Genomic DNA, 23043 nt, shown 5'->3' on the forward strand with positions numbered 1-23043 from the left:
AATCAATAAATACAATTTTGGAATCTATCACAGAAGATTAATTAATTGTACGGATTTGGAAACGCAAAAATCAACTTTTACTTTTATACATTATTGTTTGAATTTCTTCAGCAATACATTAAAATTTTTGAAATGATTTTTTACTATTATTTCTGCGTTAATAATGTTGTATCAATAAAATAATAATTAGGAAAACGGTTGATCCTGAAAGCTATCCCTGAAACTTTCGACTAATTCCATACCTGGTGTAATCTGTAAATAAAGTAAAAAGTAGTGCCATCCGGCAACCGAAATAAAAACAAATTTCTTATTAAAATAACAAACACTCCAATCACTTTTACAGGTTCCCTTTCACAAAATCCAGAGTAGCAGCAAATTTCGTGATAGGACCTAATTTTGGATCTATACATACATTTCAATAGTTAGATTAAGGCTGATTTTACGACCTTTCAGATGTAATTCACAGAAATTCGACAAGTTATTCGCAAACGAAACTGAAGAACTGAATTTTTATAATTTCAAGAATTTTTAAATCTTGTAATTTCTATAATACTTGGCCGATTAAGCTCATCTTTGAACTTAACCTGGGTATTTGTCTGTAGAATAAGTATGTTGAGTTTGCTAAAGATTTTTTATGAATTGTAGGCGATATCATTGTGATAAGCAGTATTATCTCGTGTACATACGTATATATGTATATAAACTTTTGAACCACATTATTTTCTGGATCAATTCGACAAGCAGCAAAATTTTTCAAAATTTCGTCATAAGAACGAATGCAATAGTTAGATTCTTATGAATATTACTAAAAATGTACAATTTGCAATTAACTGATTATTAAATAAATAATGTAAAAATTAATTTAAAGTACTGCGGTCACTAATGACCTCGAAGTTAAAGCGACCTTAAATTTAAATTAAAAAAAAATTTGAAATTTTTTTTTCTACATTATATTTTTAGTTTTTTTTTTTTTTTTTTTTTTTTTTTTTTTTTTGAACCACTGTAGAGATATTAAGAGATATTAAGTTACTAAGCTATAAGTAGACAGAAAAAAAAATTTTCTTGAACCAAGAAAATTGTACGGAATATCAAAGTTATTTTGGAGCAAGAAGAAATTTTCTTGGCTTAAAAAAATTTAATTTAATTCAAAAAATTTTTAATCTTCCTTAAAATTTTCTTGATTTAAAAAAATTTACACTTGACTCACGACTTTCTTTCTTTCTGTGTAATAATGTTCTGTGGAAATTTGTTTCAATCTACACTGGGAAAGTTTATTAAAACTCAACAATATTTATCAATTAGTAAAATACACTATTATTATCATTTTATAACGTTTCAGATATTTATATGTTGTCTTTTATTCTATCCAACAAGTTCACTGCGTGCAAAATAGTTCATTATTATAAAATAATTCGTCATTGTTATGTATTACATAAAGATAAAAATACAAAGTTATTTTTAGAAAAGCTATAACAATGTCGCAATAATACACAATTATATCAACAACAATCAATTTTAAAAAGAAGTATATAAGATCATTTTTGTTGATAAATATTTATTATTGACCAATTACTATAATTATGTGGTAATTATTGGATTTTAACAGATAATTAATAACCAAAATAGTATTTAAGGTTTTGTATCAATAGTAATGATCTAGAAAATGCTTCCTTTCGTGAAAAAAATTATTTGAGATAAAGTAATTGGTCCGAATCAAAGATTTTGCTGGTTTGTATAAATACAGATCAATTGCTAACTCGAGTCACTCTGGTAGAAATTCTATTTCTGGCTTTTTACTTGGATTTAAAGTATTGTTTTAACAAACAAAAATTACAAAATGAAGACTGAAATTACACTTTCAGTTGTAGGAATTTTGTTGGCGGTTTTTATGACGGTAAGTAATATTTTTTTTTTTTTATTTTTTGTTACAAATAAATGCTTGATAAAATTCTAAATATTTTTTATTTTGTAGGTGAATGCTGACGCTAATACAGAAATAGCAAAGAAGATTAAGAAGGCATTTGTAGGAGTAGTAGTCGCGTGTAATGACAAAATTACTCCCGGTAGGTATTTCTTCAGTATAAAAAAATTTCATTTATTTATTTATAATAAATAAATAAATAAATAAATAAATTAATATAAAAAATTAAAAACAGAGTTGAATTAAATCGACACACTATATTAAAATGGTTAATAATTTTTTTTGACTGCAGAAAACTTCATGAAGTTGATACAGAATCCTGCTGCCATGAGTTCGAACAGCGAACTTAATTGTTTTAAAGCTTGCGCTGCAACCCATGTAGAACTTGTAAGTATAAAAAAAAAATGACCTAAAAATAGCAAGTGAATTTTCTTCTACTTATTTTAGATGAAAGATGGCAAACTTCAAATAGAGGTATTTGAAGAACGTGTAAATTCATTCTTAGGAGATGACAAGAAAAATATGGCAAAAATAATAATTAATGTTACAAAACCATGCGTTAAAGAGGGTAAGATATGAGAAATATATTAATTAGTATTAAAAAAAAAAAAAAAAAAAAAACCAAAGACAATAAATAATAAATATTATTAACTTTTTTCATAGCTAACCAGAGCGGAAATGAATGTGATGTAGCAGGTAAATTTCAGGAATGCATGAAGAAATTTCATGTGCCTTATTTATAAAAAAAGAAAATCAATTGAATAGATTCAATTTCGACTAATGAATTTTATGGACTTGAAAACTGAAGAATTAACTTTTAATTTTATGTTACATTATTCAAAATATTTGGTCAAGAATACACGCAAATTTTCAAAGCTATTTTTACTATTGTTCTATTATTAACACTGTAATTGTATGATTAATAAAGTATAAGATTTAATCTTTTTTTTTTATTTACCGCTTCATAAAATTAGATTGAGTTTATACAATAGATATTACATACTAATTACAATCTATTATCTTGATGAAAAATATAAAATATTATATACATTTTTACAGTGGTAATAAACGTAAAAAATTTCGTCAAAAGCAAATAAGATTTACAACTTCTTTCTTAGGCAGATCCACGTTTTAGGTGCTTCAGGAATATTAATGTCATGTGCTCTTGTTACCGACGAGCTTTCATCAAAATACGGTAAATGCCAACCATTCGAGTCTTGTTGAGCTATTGGAAGGTATTTGGGTGGACGAATTAGCAATAATGTTCTATGGAAATTCGTTCCTACATATATTGGAAAGATCTGCCTGCATTGTTGCCAGTGTCGGAAAGCTTGCTGAGCCTTTTCTTCCTGTATCAGAAATTTATGCTGACGCATCAAGTCTCTAGATACAAAATGAGTCTTCATGCCACTGGTAAGAGATGCATAGAGTAAGAATGGATCATCTTGTGACCTAAAATAATTAAAAATAAAAATCAAAGTCACCAATTAAATTTAGACTTTTCATTAACAGTACTTTATGTAACTCATACTTACAAATCATGGGCAAAAAATATATAACAGTTTTTTCGGACGAATTCCATATCTTTTGGTGACCATTTAGTCATATGTTTACGCCCCAACACGAATACTTTTTTATTCTCTTTGATAAATTCTGCAACAACTGCCGCTAACTGTAATATTATTTATTTATTTATTTTTTTCAATATCTATGAACTCATTCAAGTCTTACTTTATAATTTAACTAATTATTTTAATTACCTCTTTGCCTAAATTAGATGTTTTCTTAGTTCGATTAAGAGTGTAAGCAACATTAAGTCCATCAATACAAACATCATAGGGCTTTGTCGAATTTACAAATTCTTTAAATCTTCTCAATTCTCCAGGAGTACTTTTATTGTAAATGTCGTCTCCTACTAAAGTATTAGACAAGACAGCGTGTGATAAATATTTAAATTCTTTTTCGTCAAGGCTCAAAGGTTCTAATGTTTGTTTACAACCTCCGCAAAAACCACTATCAAAAAAAAAAATTTATAATTATGAGCGATATTTGTGATTTTTTTTTCTTTTTTTTTTTTTTAATATATGTTATACTCGACTATGAAACTTATTTTTAAATCTATTTATTATTCAAGGGATTTGAATATTATCCACTAGAAAAATTGTCTTTGAAAATTACAAAAATGATGTGTAATTTATTTTTTTTAACAATGTCATGTTTGTAAAGGAAAACTGTTAAATTTACAGATATAAAGATGCAGAAATTATTTTGTTAAATCACTGTTGAACTCGTAATGTATTTTTTTCACTGTCATATTTGTAAATTTAACAGTTTTTTTTTTAAATATACCACACAAAGTGCATTCGATTTTCTAGTAAATTGTAAATTACAGAAAAGTTTTGAATATTTACTTTTTTTCGATCGTTATTTTCTCAGCAGTCCATTCTCCAGTACTTGTAAGAGTATCAACATAAAGCATAACTATATTTAAAGGCGGTATTGTGTCATTATTTTTCCACAGTTTAAATATTTTATTGACAACATATTCAAGCTCAGGTGTATTTTTTGACACCCTCTTACAATAATTTAAAAACGAATTATAGGCATAGTAGTTGGGATGTAATCGGGGATGCATGTCCTCCAAATACTTCCAACCAAGTGTAAAATCATTATGGTCAAAAGCAGCTGATATAATTGACGAATAAGAAGTACTTCGCGAACTTCCTGAATTTTCAATCATATTTAATAATTTTAAACATTCTTTCCATCTTTCTGTCAATGACAATCCGGAAATTAAATTTTGGGCAGTCTGTGGATCAACAACAGGATATTCTTCCATTAATTCATCATACAATCGATAAATTTCTTCAATTTCTTGAGTATCTAATGGTCTGTGAGTATCATAGAGAGCTTTAAAATATCTTCCTATTGTTCCGATATTTAATTTTTTCTTTTCAGTTCGCAGTAAGTATTGTACGTAACTTACAGCTAACTCTTGTTTTTGAGCCACCCAACATCTATCTATAATTACACAATCAACGTTGACATCGTTGATGCTCAAATCACTCTTGCACAAATCTTCACGAATTAATGACCATTTATCATTGTTAAATTCTTCATTTTTCACAAGCACTTTATTTAATATTAAGTTTTCATTTTTTTCAAGGTAGCGAATAGAGACTCCTCTTTTAATTAATAATTTATCGGGTGTTAACAATAATCGACGCAAACTAATCCAACGTAATTTAGTTAGAGACATTCTGAAATAAAGCATAGCAAAAATTAACAATCTAATTAATGATAATTAGTATAAATAATTAAATAAAAATTTAATAAAATATTTCCATGCATTTTTAAACTTATTCATTTTATATTTGATATTAAAAGCTATCAAATGTCTAGTGTTTTAGTATCATATTGCTAATGTAATTAAAATAAAACTAAAATTAAAAGAATTGTAAATATTTTTATGACATCAAAGTTAGCTGTCACTATTACAATTTTTTTAATAAATAAATTTTCTCCGAAAAATTATTTCTGAAAAATTGCATTTTTTACGTTTTTAATTTTCTAAATGTCAATTTTTTGGTCTCATTTTTTTGCCACAATTTATTTGTTAAAAAAAATTTTTTTTAATCAATTATTATCTGCTAAATTAATTCTCATAATATTTTTAAAAAAATTCGCGCATTGTTTTTTAAGTTTTTTGCAATTGAAAATTTTTTTTAATCTTTTTTTCCGTAAAAAACTTAATTTACATGTTATTTAATTAATAATAAATAATATCATAATTAAATTTTTCTAAATTAAATAATAAAATAACTTTACATGATTGTTGCGTAGTTTAAGCCGGTAAAGAATATCCTGACATTTATTAATATAAATTTAATTGATACAAATTTTAATAATTCTATTTTGTTTCAATGTTTAACTTGGTTAAAAAGACACATGGACTCTGAGCTTATTGATAAATTTTTATGAACTATATAAATTTAGTATAGAGGCGCTAGTTTTAAATTTCTCATGATCAAACAACGTCGATAAAGAAATTCAGTGTTAGACAGTAACGCCATCTTAAACCGACATGTTGATACAAATACCTGAGAGTATTTTCTTTGTATGACGACTTTATTTCCGGTAATCTGACGTGTACAAAAGAAAACATATGGTTTTATACACAACATACATTTATTGTGAACTGTAGGTTAGACTTGCTACGACTATTAGACGTTTAAGCATACATATATACGTGTACATATACATAAACAGAAAAAAAAATAATAAATAATTTAAAAAGTGATTAAAAATATATTTAAAAATGTTGGATTTCTTTACAATATTTACTAAAAGTGGACTAGTTCTTTGGTGCTCTCGATACGGCTATCCTGATATATTTACTCCAGCTGTAAATGCACTTATAAGAAGTGTCATATTGCAGGTAAATATGTTATTAATATTTTTATTTAATCAATAATATCTAAATAATGTAATTAATTTTTTTTAAATAAAATTAATTCCATTAATTGTTTATAAAAGATGTATAATTAGAATAATTATAAATTTAAATAATTAATTTATGTCAAGTCAGAATTGATAAAGAATTGTCTTGTCATATTGTAAAATAATTACATAAACATAATAACAACAACTTAATCATAATTTATAATTACTATTTTAGGAGCGTACCGGAGTTAATTCATATGAACATGAGTCTCTACGATTGCAATACAAGTTGGATAATGAATTTGAATTGGTATTTGTTGTTGCTTATCAAAAAATATTACAGCTGTCATACGTTGATAAATTTTTGAACGATATTCATTTAGAATTTCGTGATAAATATAATAACTTGTTAATAAAATCCTTGTGGTTTTGGAACTATAAGTTTGATGATGAATATAAAAATGTATTAGCGAGTGCTGAGAAATGGGGTAAACAACAAGCGGCAATACCCAAGCAAATGCGTACATTTGAAGAGAGTTTAAAATCAAAGAAAACTGTTGCTAGTATGATTGAGAGAAAAGATGATAAAGATAATAATAAAAAACAACAGCAAGGTAAAATTTTATTTAATGTATAATTTACTATATACCTAAAAATCTCTTATATATGTATAGATTTTTGACATGTTTTAATTAGAACTATAATAAATTTATTTTTGCAGCTAAAAAGAAAAAAATTAATCCAATTGATGAAGCTCCAGGTGAGAAATTTAATTTTAATTAATTTGCAATAATAATTTTGTTTTGCTTATTAAAATTTTCATTTCAGTTCAAATTAAGGATTCTTTCAAAGAAAACGATGTAAATTCGAATGTAAATAATGAAGACGATATGAATGATGATGTACTGGCGATGAATCGTTTAAAATTAGCTCAACGATTCAATAATCAGAAGAAAAAACCAGAGAAACAAAAAAGTCCGAAAGAAGAGAAAGTGGGAAAGAAACCACGGGTATGGGAATTAGGTGGTACCAATAAAGATTTACCAAATCTAGAGCGTACTAAAGATAAAATTACTGATACACCGATTAACGTACAAGCCAATACCGCTCTTATTGGTAAAATGGAAGGTCCAATTCCTAATTTAGAAGTTCCCAGTGATTCTGAAGATGAAATAAATGATAACATTTCGGCTACAGCTAATAAAAAAAAATCACAAGCTAGTAAATCATCTGGAGGAATGTTTTCAATGTTAAAAGGTTTAGTTGGTAATAAATCATTGACGCATGAAAATTTAGATCCGGTTTTGGAAAAAATGAAGGATCATTTAATTATGAAAAATGTCGCTGCTGATATTTCAATGAGTCTTTGTAATTCTGTACGAGCTAAGCTAGAAGGAAAAGTATTAGGAACATTTGAAAGTGTCGCTAGCACTGTTAAGAATACGTTGACTGACTCACTAGTACAAATATTGTCACCTAAACGTAGAGTTGATATACTCCGTGATGCTTATGAAGCAAAAAAGAATGGACGGCCTTATGTTATGTCTTTTTGTGGAGTTAATGGTGTTGGAAAATCAACAAATTTAGCTAAAATATGTTTTTGGTTAATTGAAAATAACTTCCGTGTATTAATAGCTGCATGTGATACATTCCGGTAAATAATATTTTATTTTCTAACATTATAAAATTTTGAAAATATAATTCAATATTTTTATAATAAAATTACAGAGCTGGAGCTGTAGAACAATTACGTACGCATATGCGTCACTTGAATGCCTTACACCCATCAGAAAAACATGGCAACGTCACAATGGTAGAATTATATGAAAAAGGATATGGTAAAGACGCTGCTGGAATAGCATCTGAGGCTATTCGTTATGCCAGAGATTGTAGAATAGACATTGTGTTGATTGATACTGCTGGTAGAATGCAAGATAATGAACCACTGATGCGTGCACTTGCTAAATTAATTAAGGTCAATCAACCAGACCTGGTGTTATTTGTCGGTGAAGCGCTCGTTGGTAATGAAGCTGTTGATCAATTAGTTAAATTTAATCGTGCTCTTGAGGATTACAGTAACTCAGAAAATCCACGTACTATTGACGGAATCGTTCTCACCAAATTTGATACTATTGATGATAAGGTTTGTTTTAAACATTTCACGTGCCTAGAAGTTAAAGGGCGTATGGTAAATTATTAATATATTTATCTTTTGATAAAAAAAATTCTATAAGTTTCTTAAAATATGCTTTTTGTGGAGGTACTACATTAAACTACGAACTACGAATATGTTCTTTGATTGGCAATAAAAAAAAAAAAAATATGCGTCCTTTTACATTTAGGCACATGATTTAAATATTCAAAACTTTTCAATTACAATTTTATAACTAATATTTATTTTTATTGTCATAGGTTGGTGCAGCTATTTCTATGACTTACATCACTGGCCAGCCCATTGTTTTTGTTGGCACAGGTCAAACTTACACCGATTTAAAAACATTAAACGCCAAGGCCGTGGTTCATGCTCTCATGAAATAATTTTTTTACAAAATTTATGAAAAAAATATCGAAAAAAAAGAAAAAAAAACAATTTATATACATAAATTGATTAGGCTTGAATTAACTAATTTGTATATTTATAAAAGATAAAGTTAATAGCATTGTTAATTAAAGTTATTTAAAAATTCTTTAAACTAATTTTTAGCGAAGATATGAATATAGTGAAATTATATTTAATTATTGATTATATTATTTTATATATGGCTCATGGGAACTTGTTCTACGACTCTAGAATTATTTTCTTGTGCTTCATCTTCGAGTTCCCAAGTAAATGTATCATTAAATTTATTGACTTCGGGTACTGTACCGCAAGTATCAATACGTAAAATAACACCTGAAAAATCAATAAAGTAATATTTTTAAATGAATGTAATTCATATTGACAAAGAAATTGAATAGCTGCATTACCAGTAATTACGCCAGAAACAATAGCAGTTACAAGCGTAACAATTAATGCGAGTAACTGGTAAGCAGCTTGATGACCAGCTGTCCTATCAAATCCAGCATCAATTCCTAACTCTTTTAATTCGATGAGTCTTTCACCTCCACTTGGAGCTCTCACCGGGAATACCTATAGTTAATTAATTGAATAAAAAATGTAAAACTATTGATTGTATTTTGACATTTAATAAAAATAAATACATTTTTACCTGATAAAGTGAATCACTGTATTTATCTTCAGAAGCGATTACAGCCATCAAAGCGCCAAATATTCCCGCAACTACTCCTGGTATACCATGAAGATTATGGACACCACATGTATCGTGGATTCTTAATTTTTTTTGGATCAATGGCTGTCGTAAAAACACAAAATTTGTAAATTTTAAAGACTACTATACAATCTAAAGGTTTAATTATTAACTTAATTTGATTTCTTAAAAAATTATATTACAGTGAGATATTTGTATCCAAAAACGCTTAAACTTCCCGCAAAACCACCCACAATTAATGCTAAAATCGGTTCATACATCATTCCTTGAAAAATAAAATAATTTGTGAGTATTTTTATTTTTAACAAATATTAAAATAAATAATTTAAAGTTTTAACATCATATGATACTTTACCCGCAGCTGTTCCAATTGCGACGCCACCCGCCAGTGTCGAATTTTGAACATGAACCATGTTAAATTTATGTTCATCCGAAACTAAAGCTGAAGTAGCAAATGCTACGACGCAGCTAGCTGTTATTGCAAGCAACGTATTTATGATTGCTCGCTGTTGATCATCGCCCTGCAATAAAGCGCTATTAAAGGAAGGCCAAAAGAGCCACAGAAAAATTGTACCTGCATAAAAAAAAAAATAAATAAATAAATAAAATACATCTTCACTGTTACACTGTTAAAGTTAGACTTTAAAATTAAAATAAATTTAATTTTTTATAAAATTTACCAATCATTGCAAATATGTCAGATTGATAATTTGATCCCTCTAGATGATGTTCCTTGGGTTTTTCTTTGATGCCAAAAGCGAAGCTGACAGCTAAACCAAAGTACGCACCAAATACATGAACAAACATACTTCCTCCAGCGTCAATGGCCTTAATTAAAATGTAAATAGGTTATGAAGAGATTGTTTTTAAATTTTTCGAGAAAAATATTAAAAGAAATTAAGTAACCATAAAAATATGTTCTCCAATATATTTGTTGATAGAAAAAATGGCCAACTCGATAATTCCCATCGTAATTAGCTGCATGTAAGTAGTTTTCCCTAGAACTGCCCCCATTGAAATCAGTGGAGCAGCAACAGCAACATCGGCATTTAGAAGTCTATAATGATTTTATAAATATGCCTTTATTTATCGTTTATTTTATTTCTGAAATTAATCAAGTATTTATTCTATTTTTTTAAATATATTTTTTTACCCAGTTAAAGAAAGTGGTACTTTGCCATTCTTGCCGATGTTAGCGACTCCATCAAAAAGTATAGCGACTTGAACAAGAATCGCTCCAACGAGAAATGTTAATCCTACAGCACTGTATCCATAACGTTTGAGAAATGTCATCAAGAAGCCAAAACCAATCCATATCATCACATGAACATCTTGGTATACTTGAAATAATAAAAAAAAAATCAAATTATACTTTTTGCAATCAGACGAAAGTATCTTACGTTCTATTGTGGAGCGGAAATTATATAAATGGAAATATATATAATGAAAATTAAGTTAGCCGACATCTAAAAATTTTTAGAATTTTTTTTTATTGAAAAAATTATTACAATAATAAATTTTATAAAATAAATCTCCCGCTAAAATAATTCAGAAAATGCCCAAACACAGCCCCTGTTAAAAGCGGAACTAAAAATTCAAATTTTAAAAGGTTTTTCACGGAAGTTACATTTTGGAACATCTTATTATTTATAAAAATTTTTCTCTACTACTTACTTTGTTTATTATTACATTTTATCATACAGTATCAAAATATTTAAAACTGCATTAATTTTTTTCAGTAAATATGAGACTCAATTGAACAGAATGGAGATGAATAAAAATAGTGGAATAACTCACGTGAATAATTGCGAGGTAACAGAACGTTATTTTCACTCGAATAACCCGAGAAGCTACGGGCGGCATTTTCTTCGGGTGCATATTCAAATGTCGCTAAAAAACCGCATATTAAAAATCCTTGAAGAAAACAAAGAGCAATCCCCTGAGCACATCCTGTCGTCATTGTTTTTAGATTTATATTGTTTTTTAAGAAATTTAACAGTGAAAAGGAGTTTAGAACAAAAGAATTACAAGAGTTGGTGAAGTAATTGAATAAAATGCATCAAACTACAAAATACTTTTAATGTACTTGAAGTTTCGTAAAAGACTAGAGAACTCAACTCAAAAGTCGTTCATGACCTCAACCCAGGACGAGAAAATTAGCATTAGTTTTCATATCTCATGTAACAATCTTTATTTAAGAGCCACAACTGTCACTGTGTTTAAATATGTGCAGTTTTTAACGTTGAAACGTGGTATATCATGTTACATTAACTTTTGTGTACAATTTAACAGTTATTTATGATGATCATTATCTTATATGAAAATTAATTTAGATGACATTAAAGTTAGCAGTCATTACAGAATTTTTCAATTTTATTTAACAAAAAAATTAGTTCCAAAAAATTGGATTTTTAATTTTTTTTTAATTTCTAAATGTCAATTTTTTTTGCCATAATTTATTTGTTAAAAATAATTCTAAAAATTATTAAATATCTGCTAAATTAATTCTCATTTAATTTAGCCGATATTTAATAATTTTAACAATTTTTATAATAAATAAATTACTGCAAAAACAAATTATTAAAAAAATAGACTTGTAGAAATGTAATAAAATTAAAAATGCAATAACTTTTTAAAAATAATTTTTCGGAACAAATTTTTTTATTAAATAAAATTAAAAAATGGTCAAGTGACAGCTAACTTAAATATCATTGATCTTATTTATTTCTACAAAAAAAAAAAGAAAAAAATAAATTGTATTAAAACTTACTAGCATAAAGATGAACAGATGTGTCTTTTTTTAAAATATCGGACTTGGGCGTAAAGGTGGACACTCGGTTACCCTTGACCGATGATCTACTATTTTGCGGCACCGCCTCGGGTCCGTAGCTTGTGAATAATCCCATAACCACCATCAGGATGATTTCAATGGCGATAAGACGCAACACCTGGTGTTTTTTTGACCACTCGTACATTGTCAACACCGATTATTGAAATTGAAACTTTTAGATTGTAGATTATAACAATTACTAACAACAGTAGAACTTCAATAGGAAAACCACACAATTTTAATGTTACTTTTTATCTTTTAATTTAATTTAATTTAATAATAAAAAATAAAAATAGTAATTGGAACTTTTGTTATTAAAGTTTAAATTGAATGTTTTATAAATTTATAAATTATAAAGACTGTAACAATGCAAAAAAGCTACACGTCTGTCAAATAACTATCAGAAAATCACCCGAGCGGATATACGCGATTCAGTTAATGCCGATACTTCCGATGCATGATCAAGCTCGTTGTCCCTCGCTAATGCACTGAGCTTGTCGCATGTCGTGTGTGCATAACTATTTATCTATTCACCATGTCCTCTTCTTCTCTTATAATATATGTATACATAAAAATATATTTGCATCTCGATCACTTGGAACATCAATTTATGTCCTTGTGACATTTAAATTTTATAAATAACAATCCATCAATCGGTTGGTCGGATAAAAACATCTTCATACGTATGTATAAGCGTGAAAAGTCTAAGATTTTAAAATATATACATATATAAATAATGAACTCAACATTCTAGGTCATATCGATTATTAACTGATTTTATTTTCCTTCAAGTGAACCTAAGAATCTTATGTGACACGCGACAGCCGATACTTCTGTCCAATTTACGTGTATATGTATCGAATAAAATAGTTACAACTATCGAAGAAAACTTATATTGACATTTTGTTACTTTGACAAGACATTTATTAATTATTTACACTAAAACAATTGACATTGAGTTCTCTTAACTTCGATAATGTTTATCGATCTATTTTTAAAAAATGAATCAAGCTGCGAATTAATATTTTATGTTATTTTTTTTTATTTTTTTAAGTGTTTATATAATTTATTTTGTTACAATCGAGTTATAAAAACATTATATATTATATGTATAAGTAAATACACTAAACAGCGAATTATTACGCATAATAAATTATCAATTAGGATTGTCTTATTAATCCTAGTAGTGGACATTGTACTTTATTGCAATTAATATTAATTAATAAATAATTATTATTAATCGTCGTGAAATTATTATAAAATAATATCAATACATACATATATAAATGCGATTATGAAAAGTGAAACATAGCTTGTGAGTAGTGATTTTTTATAGTAATTATTAATATTATTATTATTATTGCTATTTAAGTTCACATAATCAATGAGCTTAACGAATAATATGGCACAAGCCAATTGAAAATTATTAATATAAATACACCGGGTATAACTAAAACATATACAATTTCAAATTTTTTTACATACCTTATAACATTTTATAAACAATAAAAAATTTTTAGTCACCGTGTAAAGTAGAAAAATTTTTATGTCGACTATTTAAGACTTTAGGTGCGTTGATCTAACAGTCGTTTTTGTTATCATTAGATACTTAAGTAACATGTAACATTTCTTAAATTGTACTTTAATCGAAAGCAGTATAACTTTATCATTACACACGGATTGTGTTAAACTAACACTAATGTTGTGTAAAAAAAAAAAAGTCATCAATCAAACCTTTGTATTAAATTTGACGAAAAATTTTTTACTGTGTAGCATGTATTAATTTTTGTAATTGAGCAAAAAAACAGTGAAAAAAGTTAAAAAATATTTGCTCGTACAATTTCATTAATGAGTTTGCTTCTAGATCTTTTTTTGTTAGACTTTGTTTTTTTTTTTTTTTTTTTTCTTTTATATATAATATTTTTGGTATTATATGTGCGCGGAAATTGATAAACGATTGATGATCCGTCAAGGATGATGAAATAGCACATTTTAGACAACTATGATGAAGAGTAACGAAAGAAAGAAAAGATATTGACCTATCGTAGCAATGTTTGGTACGTAAGTAGTAGAAGCTGAGGAGGCGACAGCTGCATTTTCCCGGCGGTTCGAGGGTTGCTCAGATGCCATTGGATCATCCCTCGATTGTTCAGGACACGGTTCCTCTACTTTTACATCAAAGAGATTCTTCATGTAGCCCACTTTTCCATTTACTAACTGGAGCTAAAATATATTTTAAACATTAACATACATATATTTCTCAACCTCCACAGATCATATGTCTAGAAGTCTATAAGCTCCCCAGGGACACTTGCATTACAGATTCTATGCATATATTTATGTTTTCATGAAAACGTAATTGTATACCTTTTCCCGGTTAAATTTAGACGTTGAATCCAAGTAGCTAGAATGCTCATTATCATTACTGGCGTTATCTATCATGTAGTTGTTAGCATCATGTATACGATGTTTTCCCTTGGACTTATTGATGTCAGAAATTTCCCCTTAAAAGTGTATGTACATGAATTATTTGCTCGTTAATCACTACTGGATGTATCATATATACAGCAGTATATAAGTCTAATATAACAACAATAACACAATGCAATTTCTCACTCACCAGTCTTAGATTTTCCCGACGTTCCGTAGACTTTATCATTTTCCGTAGTCTGGCTAGCTTGAAGGGTTCCATTTTGCTCTTCGAAACACGTCAACAAATCAAGCGAATCTTTAAGTTTTTGATTAGTCGTTTCGTTTCTCAAGCCTTTGATCCAAGCCAAATTGCAGTCACACGTTAATTGATTATCTAAAAAAAATAATTTTTATATATTAGTCTACATATCATGAAACATATAACAAAAAGTACGCATAAATGTATGTTTATAATTAAAGGGGTTGATTCAATGGAAATATACAGTTATGAAAGGTCATTGTACTTAATATCTACTGTACGCTTACATAATTTTCAGAGTAAAAATAGTGACATATTTTTAAACACTCACTAGTGATATATAAATATTATCGGTTAATTAATTATTAACATAGCATCACTGGATGCTAAGGGGGTTAATTTTAAACATTGAGAAGAAAACTAAAAAAAAAGAAAGTTTAAAATAAAAGTTATTGAATTAATGGATAGGGAATGTGATAATTCTAAATGGTAATTTGGATAATTGTAAATCGATCATTGTAATAAAATATATATAATATAATAAATATCATTTATTATATGATGAATGAATTCATGTGGTTAATAATTGATAGGGAAAGGTAAATTAATTGGTACTTTATTATCTTTGTTTTATTAATGGGATTCATCATTTCTGGCAAATGAGCGTGCTTTGATGTCCCGATAATAAGAATTAAAAGTTCCAGACTCTAAAAATTTGTATTTAATTAAAAAAAATAAAAATCGATATTTTAATTAGCAAATTGTCTAATTTTATTTTAGAAATTCTCCATTTATGCGAAAATAAAGTAAAAACAATTTTTTTTTATCCATAAATCAATTCAATAATATGTATTTTGAAGTATTACTGTCTGAAAATATCAAAGAATCACCTCCTAAAAAATTTATAGTTGAACAATTTGCTGAGTAGAACTTTGAAATATTAAAATTATATAAAATGAAAAGTAAATTTGAGTATTTGAAATAATAATTTTATTCAGATACTTATAATTTATATTAAAATATTAAACTACTGAATCAGAGTTTAAAATTTAATCAATAGTTATTAAATAAATATTTATAAAAAAATACATCAACAAAATTATATATCAAAGATAAAATTTTTTTTTTATGAATTTCAAGAGAATCAGTTCTAAGTGTAAAGTACATAAAATATGTATAAGTTAGTGAGAGAAATAAAATATAACAAAGAGAACGATAAATCGAGCGTAAGAGCTCTTTGATTTGCTCTTTTATTTCTTTTGATTCCGGTTCAATAAATTCACCAAATATTAATTGAATAATTAATTTGTTGTAATTTATTAACTAATCTCACACCTGTAACTCCGAGAAAATATATTTATTTATGGAGGGTTGAGTGATGATATAACGCAAAAAAATGTTGTTTGATATAATTGGCAATTGCTTGAACGAATCCTATTTATTATATATGTATGTAGGTAACGCTTTGCGCCCTTGCGGCTTAGGTATTTCCTGCGTAAGCCTCCCTGCCTATGTAATACTGCCCTCGGGCTCTTAGAAATTTATACGGCGAGTGGCAGAGCGTTGACGCATCGAAGCTTGCCGACCACCACGCAAAAGGAATACGTGTAGTATAGAAGTAAGGAAGAAAACGGTAAAGTAAAGTAAAAGCTAAAAAAAAAAAATAAAATATAAAATATAATCCCGAGAGAAACCTTCATCTTTTCGTTCCTTGAATCTTTTCCAGGTAAATGGCAACAGTGGACAAGTATTGTATTCTGAAAAAATGTGTCCAGGTGGTCTCTTTTGATTTTTTTTTTCTTTTCCAGGTTCTTTTCGAATACTCAGATCATCCAGGGTGAAATCTTTTATCTATTTTTCTATTTTAAGGAGAAACTTTTTTTTTTTTTTTTTTTTTTTTTTTTTTTTTATATGTTTACGACCAGTTATGCGGCATGAAGAAGAGAATAATACCCAAATACAGGCATACACAATAATAACACGGAAAAAAAAAAAATTAAAAACAATTTGAGTGTAACGGTAGAGATGAGACACACACCGAAGTCTGTTGAATTATTAAATGAGAAAGATAAAATGATATGCCTTTGGCATCAACTTGGGACTTTACTTTCGGTTGTACCCTGTACAGACTTATCCTCGAAGTAGCTGATGCTGCAGGGGTTGCAAAAAGATAGACAGGACCAGGCTATGCAGACAGGAAGGGGTGTTCCCGGTAGGGCTGTAGACTACCACGCCTACGACCCTGAAATTTCATCCCCTAAATGATTAAAACCTAATATACGGGGCACGCCTACTACGCGATGGAGCTTGCTGAAAAGTTCACCCTATCTCGCGTTATTCGCAAAACAAGTTCACTTTCTGTCAAATTATATCCTACAGAATCAACAAGCAGATTGACAGAATTATCAACTGAAAAATATGATATAAAAAAAGAAAATGATTAAAAAATTTTAATCAAGATTTAATCGCCAAAAGATGTTTGATTTAACTGTACTTGTAATGTAATTTATTTATAAGTAATGTAATGTATCATGCAACTCATAAATATTTTGATTTTATGCGCTTATTAATGTTTGTCAAAATACAAAAGGCAGAGGATCCAATTGGGTGTGGTTGGGTACAAGGTTGAGAGTGTACTTCTGTGTATGAATGGTGAATTAAATAAATGTATAGACATGACATACGCGTGTGTACATAAATGTTGTTTACATGTAGTATGTAGTATGTACTATATACCTGCAAGTGAGTAAGTAAACAAAAAAATGAAATGTGGGAGAGCAAAAGGGAAAGAGATAATAAAAAAAAATGCGGAAAGAAATGAAGGGTTAGTGAATTCGATCCCCCTTGGCGAATGCAAAATCAACGGGTTATTGTTCTTTCATACAGTATGCATCGTATGGGGTCTTACAGGGCTCTACTTTGGTCTTTAGAGACCGGTTTGTGTACCAACGATAATTCTATATGCTAGTTATGAATAAAAACATATGTGAATGAGAATAAACATAGATGGACAAAGATAGATTGATATCAATAGTAATAATAGTGCATAATATATGTAGTTAAACAAAAAAACTTACCATCGAGGGACAAGTAACTGGAAACTCCATAAAAGTTTGTTATAATCGGTTTTATATTGTCAAATGTAACTCTTACGAGTGTATTGTTCTGCATATCAAGATTATTAATCGATAGTGCACCGGTAAAAATATCTGCTGCCAAATATTTAAGCTTATTATTACTCAAATTTAATGTACGTAAATTACGCATATTTTCGAGTGCCTTAGGATGTATGTACTCGATAAGATTATTATCTATTTCTAGTTTTTGTAATTCTTGCATTTCAATAAATGTATGTTCCCCAAGCATAGCTATTTTATTTGAACGCAAACTCAGGCTCACGAGTGACTTTAATCCAATAAAATGTTCAGTTGTTATCACTTCTATGTTATTGTTACTCAGTTCGAGTTCAAGAAGTGATATTAAATGCTTGAATGCCCGATCATGAAGAGATGTAATATTGTTACGGTTTATAAAGAGCTTCTTTAACACCGGAAGATTGACAAAGACCTCCCTAAAAAACAAATTTATTCAACCATTAATCTCTATCCTTTAGTTATTATTTTTATTTTTTTTTTTTTTCAGTGTTTATTCAAGTGTATAAACTTTTTTTCTTTATAGATACTAAAAAGTATAGATGAATAAAGAAAAAAATTTTCTTACCTATTGATCTCGACAATTTGATTGTCATCGAGGTTGATAAAATCGATATTAGTCATGTTTACAAATGCGTGTGATTTCAATTGCTTGATACCACACTCAGCAATATCAACAACAATAACACTAGGCTCATTAGCAAATGCACCCTCGGTTATTTCTTCAAAGTTAGCATGTCTGAAATTAATCTGCTTTAACTGAGTCAGCGATCTAATGGCTTTGGTTGGAACATGCGACATGTTACCACCAATTCTGACTTTAAATGACAGTTTTTCAAGTAATGGTTGTGACATAAAATAATTCCATATTATGTCATCAGATTTCAAGACGTCCAGTATAACACAGTTAGCTTCTGTGGCATTACCAATTTTGTCAGCGTCACAAGTACAAAAAATAGGTACCTGTCTCTGTTCAAGATTACAAATATTTATTTGGGCAGCTTTTTCTCCTTTATTAATATTATTTAAATTTTTAATTGTTTCTGAATCACTGGTGCTTATTGTTTGCACTGATGAGTGACTAGAAGGCATAGAGTAACCGCCACAAACAAGAATCATAAATATCAATTTCGTTAGTTGCTTCATTTTTATCTTCTTTATTGTCTGTAACAAAAATAATAAAAATAACATTAATATATTATATAATACTTTTTAAACTCTTTTTTTTCTAGCATAAACGAGTCTCTATTCAAGAGAAAGATACAGGAAAAAAATTACAGTTAAAAAAAAAAAGGCAAAAATAATAAATAAAGGGTAGACACAAAGACGGTAATTGAGTCGTTGTTGATGGCGCTAGATAGAAAAAAAAGTCGTCCTAAAGGTGGTGAGCTTTGAAAGATTACCCATAAACTGGAAAGCTTGAGGATGTGTCTCTACAACTACAAAAGACTTGGATATTTCGAGCAAAGTTTAATATGCACTGAATCAATGTCTATGAATAATTAATACAGAAAGTACCATCTGCGCATTTATGTGGTCGTAATGCGCACGTATATGTACATTTATACATACATCTGTTTTTTTTTTTTAATTGTATGCGATACTAATCCCATCTCGACATTATATATTATATTTCTATTTATATATTTATTTATAATACCAATATTTTTTTGTGTGATTAAATAGAGTGAGTAATACAGCCCCTGAACATTTACCCTCTTGGTATCTGGGCTGTCGATTCGTCATCCCGCATTAACCGTATAACTGAAATGTGCATTGGATCAAAAATAATTTTCATGTGCTCACTCAGAGAGTGAATAAGTGAGATTCAGTTGGCCCGCACGAGCGAAGCGAGAAGAATCATCGTCATCCCCTAACACCGTTAATGTATATCCTACATATATATACAGACATAAAAATGTCACTGTATTCTCACGATGTCACTCACTCCGTCTCTGATCCATGTCTTTAATTTGAATGAAAAGCCGCTCATACAATTGTCCCCTTTTTATTTTTAACTCGTGCCCGCTTAACTCCCATTACATTAGAATAGTGATTTCAATGATCACTGCATCATCACCATCATCATCTGCGTAATAAATAATTAACGGCAGAGATTACGTGCCTTTATTGTTCTTTTTTTTTTTTTTTTTTTTTTTTTACAACCATTGTTTGAAAAAAAAAAAAAAAAAAAGGCATCGCACGAGATGATGGCAATGTTACATGAATTTGTAAAGAAGAAAAAATATATACATTATATGTATAAATATATTAAGTACAGAGTATAGTATTACTGATGTGTATATCGAGGAGGAGCTAAGATTCAGAAGCATAGGGTCACTCAGTGGGCTCATTCGATCAACTCAACGGGGTGCTTGACAAAAACCATTGTTGTTTCAACACAGCTGTTATGTCGAAATGAGCATGTAGGTACTACATACAATATATGTTCACCCTTATATAGAAGAGATTCGAGGCAAGCGCCAGTAACCAGTAACCAGACCAGGATGAGATTGTGTACCAGTACTGGAGTACATACTTGAGTAAATTTAATTCTGATTCTACACATGCTTAATACTCATGTTTATTACTCACTTGAATGAACATTAACTTTTTGAGGACAATTAATCAAAGGATTAAGCTGTAATGACACATTCACCTTCATCATATACAAAAGAATAATAATAATAACAACAGGAGTAATAATAATAAAAGTAAAGGACGCGGATGTACCTGCCTCATGTATTATTTGAAAGTCTCAGCACTTAATGGATTTACACAGTGGTATACTTTTTTTTTTTTTTTTTTTTCAAAGGTTTGCCTTTAACGTGACAGATTGTGACATTTTGGGATAATTTTAAGAAAATGCAGGTGCAAAAACGTCAGGTACAAGATGAGTTTGATGCTGTAAATTTTCTTACATTGGTCCTTGTTCTTGGATGGAGTCGTTTCAAGTAGTTGTAGTAGTGGTCTTTGTAGTTGTAGTAGTGAAAACGGTGTAAGGTACAAGCCTGTAAAGTATAAATGTGTTAGGAGATTTTAAAAAAGAAGAGTATATAAGTATATAGTCTGTACGCAACGTCTTTCAGTCTGTATTTTAACGAATATGAATAACTGCCTACCGGTCTTCTGCCCAAGACCAACATCCAAAATCATTCAGGTAGTTTTTGTACCTGCGGTATTTTTTACAGTCCCTCGCGCGTCCTTCTATCGTTTTTTTAGCATTCATAAATCTCGAATATTTTAAGCGCATTAAATATATTTTTTCTTTATCTTTGACTTTGACTTTGCAAAATTTATTTTTTTTTTTATTTCAAACTTTCACTTTTCCCTACAATGAGTTAATTAATTTTTCCTTATCTTTTTAAATGTAATTTTTTAATTAAAAATAAAAAAAAAAAAAAAAAGAAGAGGTAGATAATTTTTTTTAGCTTAAATAAAAAATACTTACGTATTATATTTTTTAAGATGTAAATAAGAACAACAATTAAAGATTCACTCAAACACTTTGGCACATATATAAACACAAAAATAAAGTAATTATTAATATTATTGTTATTTTTTAGCAGAACTAGTTATTAACACAATAACAATTACAGAACACCAATTTAAATAATAATAATTTAATAAATAATAAGATAATAAAAAAATGTTGGCCGCGTAAAAAGGAAGCTTCACTCCTCAGGATATATGCGCAACGCGTGGCTTCCAAGCTCCAACTTAAACAACGTCCCGCGTTTCAAAACGAGTAACCCCGCGGTCATGAGAAAAAAAAAATTCCAACAGACATTCCTTCTCGTCTTCCAGATGTCACTCATTATCAATCATTATTTCGATCACTTTTTTTATTTTCTATCGGTAATTCAGTTTTCTGAAATATTAACATGTGTCGGCAACTTATCTTAAGAATCAAAATGGAGATACATCATCAAAATCAATAAAATGAAGTTAGCCGACATTTCAAAATTTTTTTTTTTGAAAAAATTTCACTTAAATTAAAAATTTTTTTTAGAATTTTATAGCAATTTAATTATTATTAAAAAGTTTCACATATGAAAATGAATAAAAATTACAAGTGAAAATTTTTGGAAGCATTTTTTTATTGTAATTGATTGTTAAAAAAATTTTTAAAATTAACAGCTGACGGCTAACTTCAGTGTTATAAATATTCTAATTTCCCGCGCAATGTAATTGTCGCTAGTGAGAAAATAAAAGGCGATCTGCCGACGTACTCGGATGGGGATAAGGGACTAAGTAATCGTTGACATCACAGTCGTGTGTTTTCGCAAAACTTCGAGTGGTCCGATCTCGCCCGAACGGGTCAATGTCTGAGAAGGCTTCGAAAAATCTGTGACTGGTGTGATGTTTCTGTGGACTAGAATAACGACACATAAATAACAACGACGGGTTTTAATATTGCGTTTGAAAAACGCGGATAATAACGTTCAATTATTGTACAATAAAATATTACATATATGTGTATATAAATTATCTATATTATAAATATACGTACTTTGTATACTTATATACATGTACATTTGATTGGTACTGATAATAATTAAAATATACATATATATGTATATACACTATAAAAAACTGACAGTGTGAATGACAAAAACGGTCGTGACGTCGCCCACACGTCGTCGTCGTCGTCGTCGTCGTCGTAATTAATTCGGAGCTTTGCTTTCGTCGTCGTCCCCACGGTAAAATGGTGTGCACGACGATAAATTATTACGATTTAATTAGTTGTCATTTTT

General features: G+C 28.7%; 5 protein-coding genes across 7 annotated transcripts; 2 read left to right on the forward strand and 3 right to left on the reverse strand.

Annotated features, from left to right (window-relative positions):
• The first annotated feature begins 1467 nt into the window (after window positions 1-1467).
• LOC141535661 (general odorant-binding protein 56a-like) lies at window positions 1468-2861 on the forward strand. Its single transcript, XM_074255712.1, has 5 exons — window positions 1468-1894; window positions 1973-2063; window positions 2214-2308; window positions 2369-2489; window positions 2585-2861. The coding sequence occupies exons 1-5, from the start codon at window positions 1838-1840 to the stop codon at window positions 2662-2664; spliced, it is 444 nt and encodes a 147-aa protein (XP_074111813.1). The 5' UTR covers window positions 1468-1837; the 3' UTR covers window positions 2665-2861.
• Mldr (mitochondrial ribonuclease P catalytic subunit) lies at window positions 2857-5903 on the reverse strand. The gene is made up of 5 exons (XM_074255711.1): window positions 5750-5903; window positions 4333-5181; window positions 3682-3934; window positions 3457-3593; window positions 2857-3373 (listed from the first exon to the last, which is right to left on the reverse strand). The coding sequence occupies exons 2-5, from the start codon at window positions 5178-5180 to the stop codon at window positions 3022-3024; spliced, it is 1590 nt and encodes a 529-aa protein (XP_074111812.1). The 5' UTR covers window position 5181; window positions 5750-5903; the 3' UTR covers window positions 2857-3021.
• A 203-nt stretch (window positions 5904-6106) lies between these two features.
• Window positions 6107-9036, forward strand: Srpralpha (signal recognition particle receptor alpha). Its single transcript, XM_074256379.1, has 6 exons — window positions 6107-6359; window positions 6600-6978; window positions 7086-7124; window positions 7193-8018; window positions 8093-8507; window positions 8777-9036. The coding sequence occupies exons 1-6, from the start codon at window positions 6240-6242 to the stop codon at window positions 8900-8902; spliced, it is 1905 nt and encodes a 634-aa protein (XP_074112480.1). The 5' UTR covers window positions 6107-6239; the 3' UTR covers window positions 8903-9036.
• A 75-nt stretch (window positions 9037-9111) lies between these two features.
• Window positions 9112-12887, reverse strand: Rh50 (Rhesus blood group-associated glycoprotein Rh50). 2 transcript variants are annotated; one of them, XM_074256381.1, is made up of 9 exons: window positions 12404-12887; window positions 10787-10973; window positions 10540-10690; window positions 10314-10461; window positions 9989-10207; window positions 9816-9898; window positions 9574-9717; window positions 9332-9494; window positions 9112-9257 (listed from the first exon to the last, which is right to left on the reverse strand). In XM_074256381.1, exons 1-9 carry the CDS (start codon window positions 12606-12608, stop codon window positions 9118-9120), a joined length of 1440 nt encoding a protein of 479 aa, XP_074112482.1. In that variant the 5' UTR covers window positions 12609-12887; the 3' UTR covers window positions 9112-9117. The 2 variants fall into 2 exon arrangements, with proteins under 2 accessions (XP_074112482.1, XP_074112481.1); XM_074256380.1 differs by having other exon boundaries at window positions 9112-9494; window positions 12404-12871.
• Window positions 12888-13537: 650 nt separating this feature from the next.
• On the reverse strand, window positions 13538-21984 carry Con (leucine rich repeat protein connectin). Of its 2 annotated transcripts, XM_074257307.1 has the most exons (7): window positions 21738-21984; window positions 21208-21297; window positions 18855-19450; window positions 18212-18705; window positions 15084-15269; window positions 14831-14967; window positions 13538-14686 (listed from the first exon to the last, which is right to left on the reverse strand). In XM_074257307.1, the coding sequence occupies exons 3-7, from the start codon at window positions 19430-19432 to the stop codon at window positions 14456-14458; spliced, it is 1626 nt and encodes a 541-aa protein (XP_074113408.1). In that variant the 5' UTR covers window positions 19433-19450; window positions 21208-21297; window positions 21738-21984; the 3' UTR covers window positions 13538-14455. The 2 variants fall into 2 exon arrangements, with proteins under 2 accessions (XP_074113408.1, XP_074113409.1); XM_074257308.1 differs by lacking the exon at window positions 21208-21297.
• Window positions 21985-23043: the final 1059 nt, after the last annotated feature.

The sequence above is a fragment of the Cotesia typhae genome, unplaced genomic scaffold (genome assembly GCF_013202065.1).
Source record: "Cotesia typhae breed Kobodo isofemale line unplaced genomic scaffold, CoteBio_Ctyphae scaffold_152, whole genome shotgun sequence".
NCBI classification, from domain to species: Eukaryota; Metazoa; Arthropoda; class Insecta; order Hymenoptera; family Braconidae; genus Cotesia; species Cotesia typhae.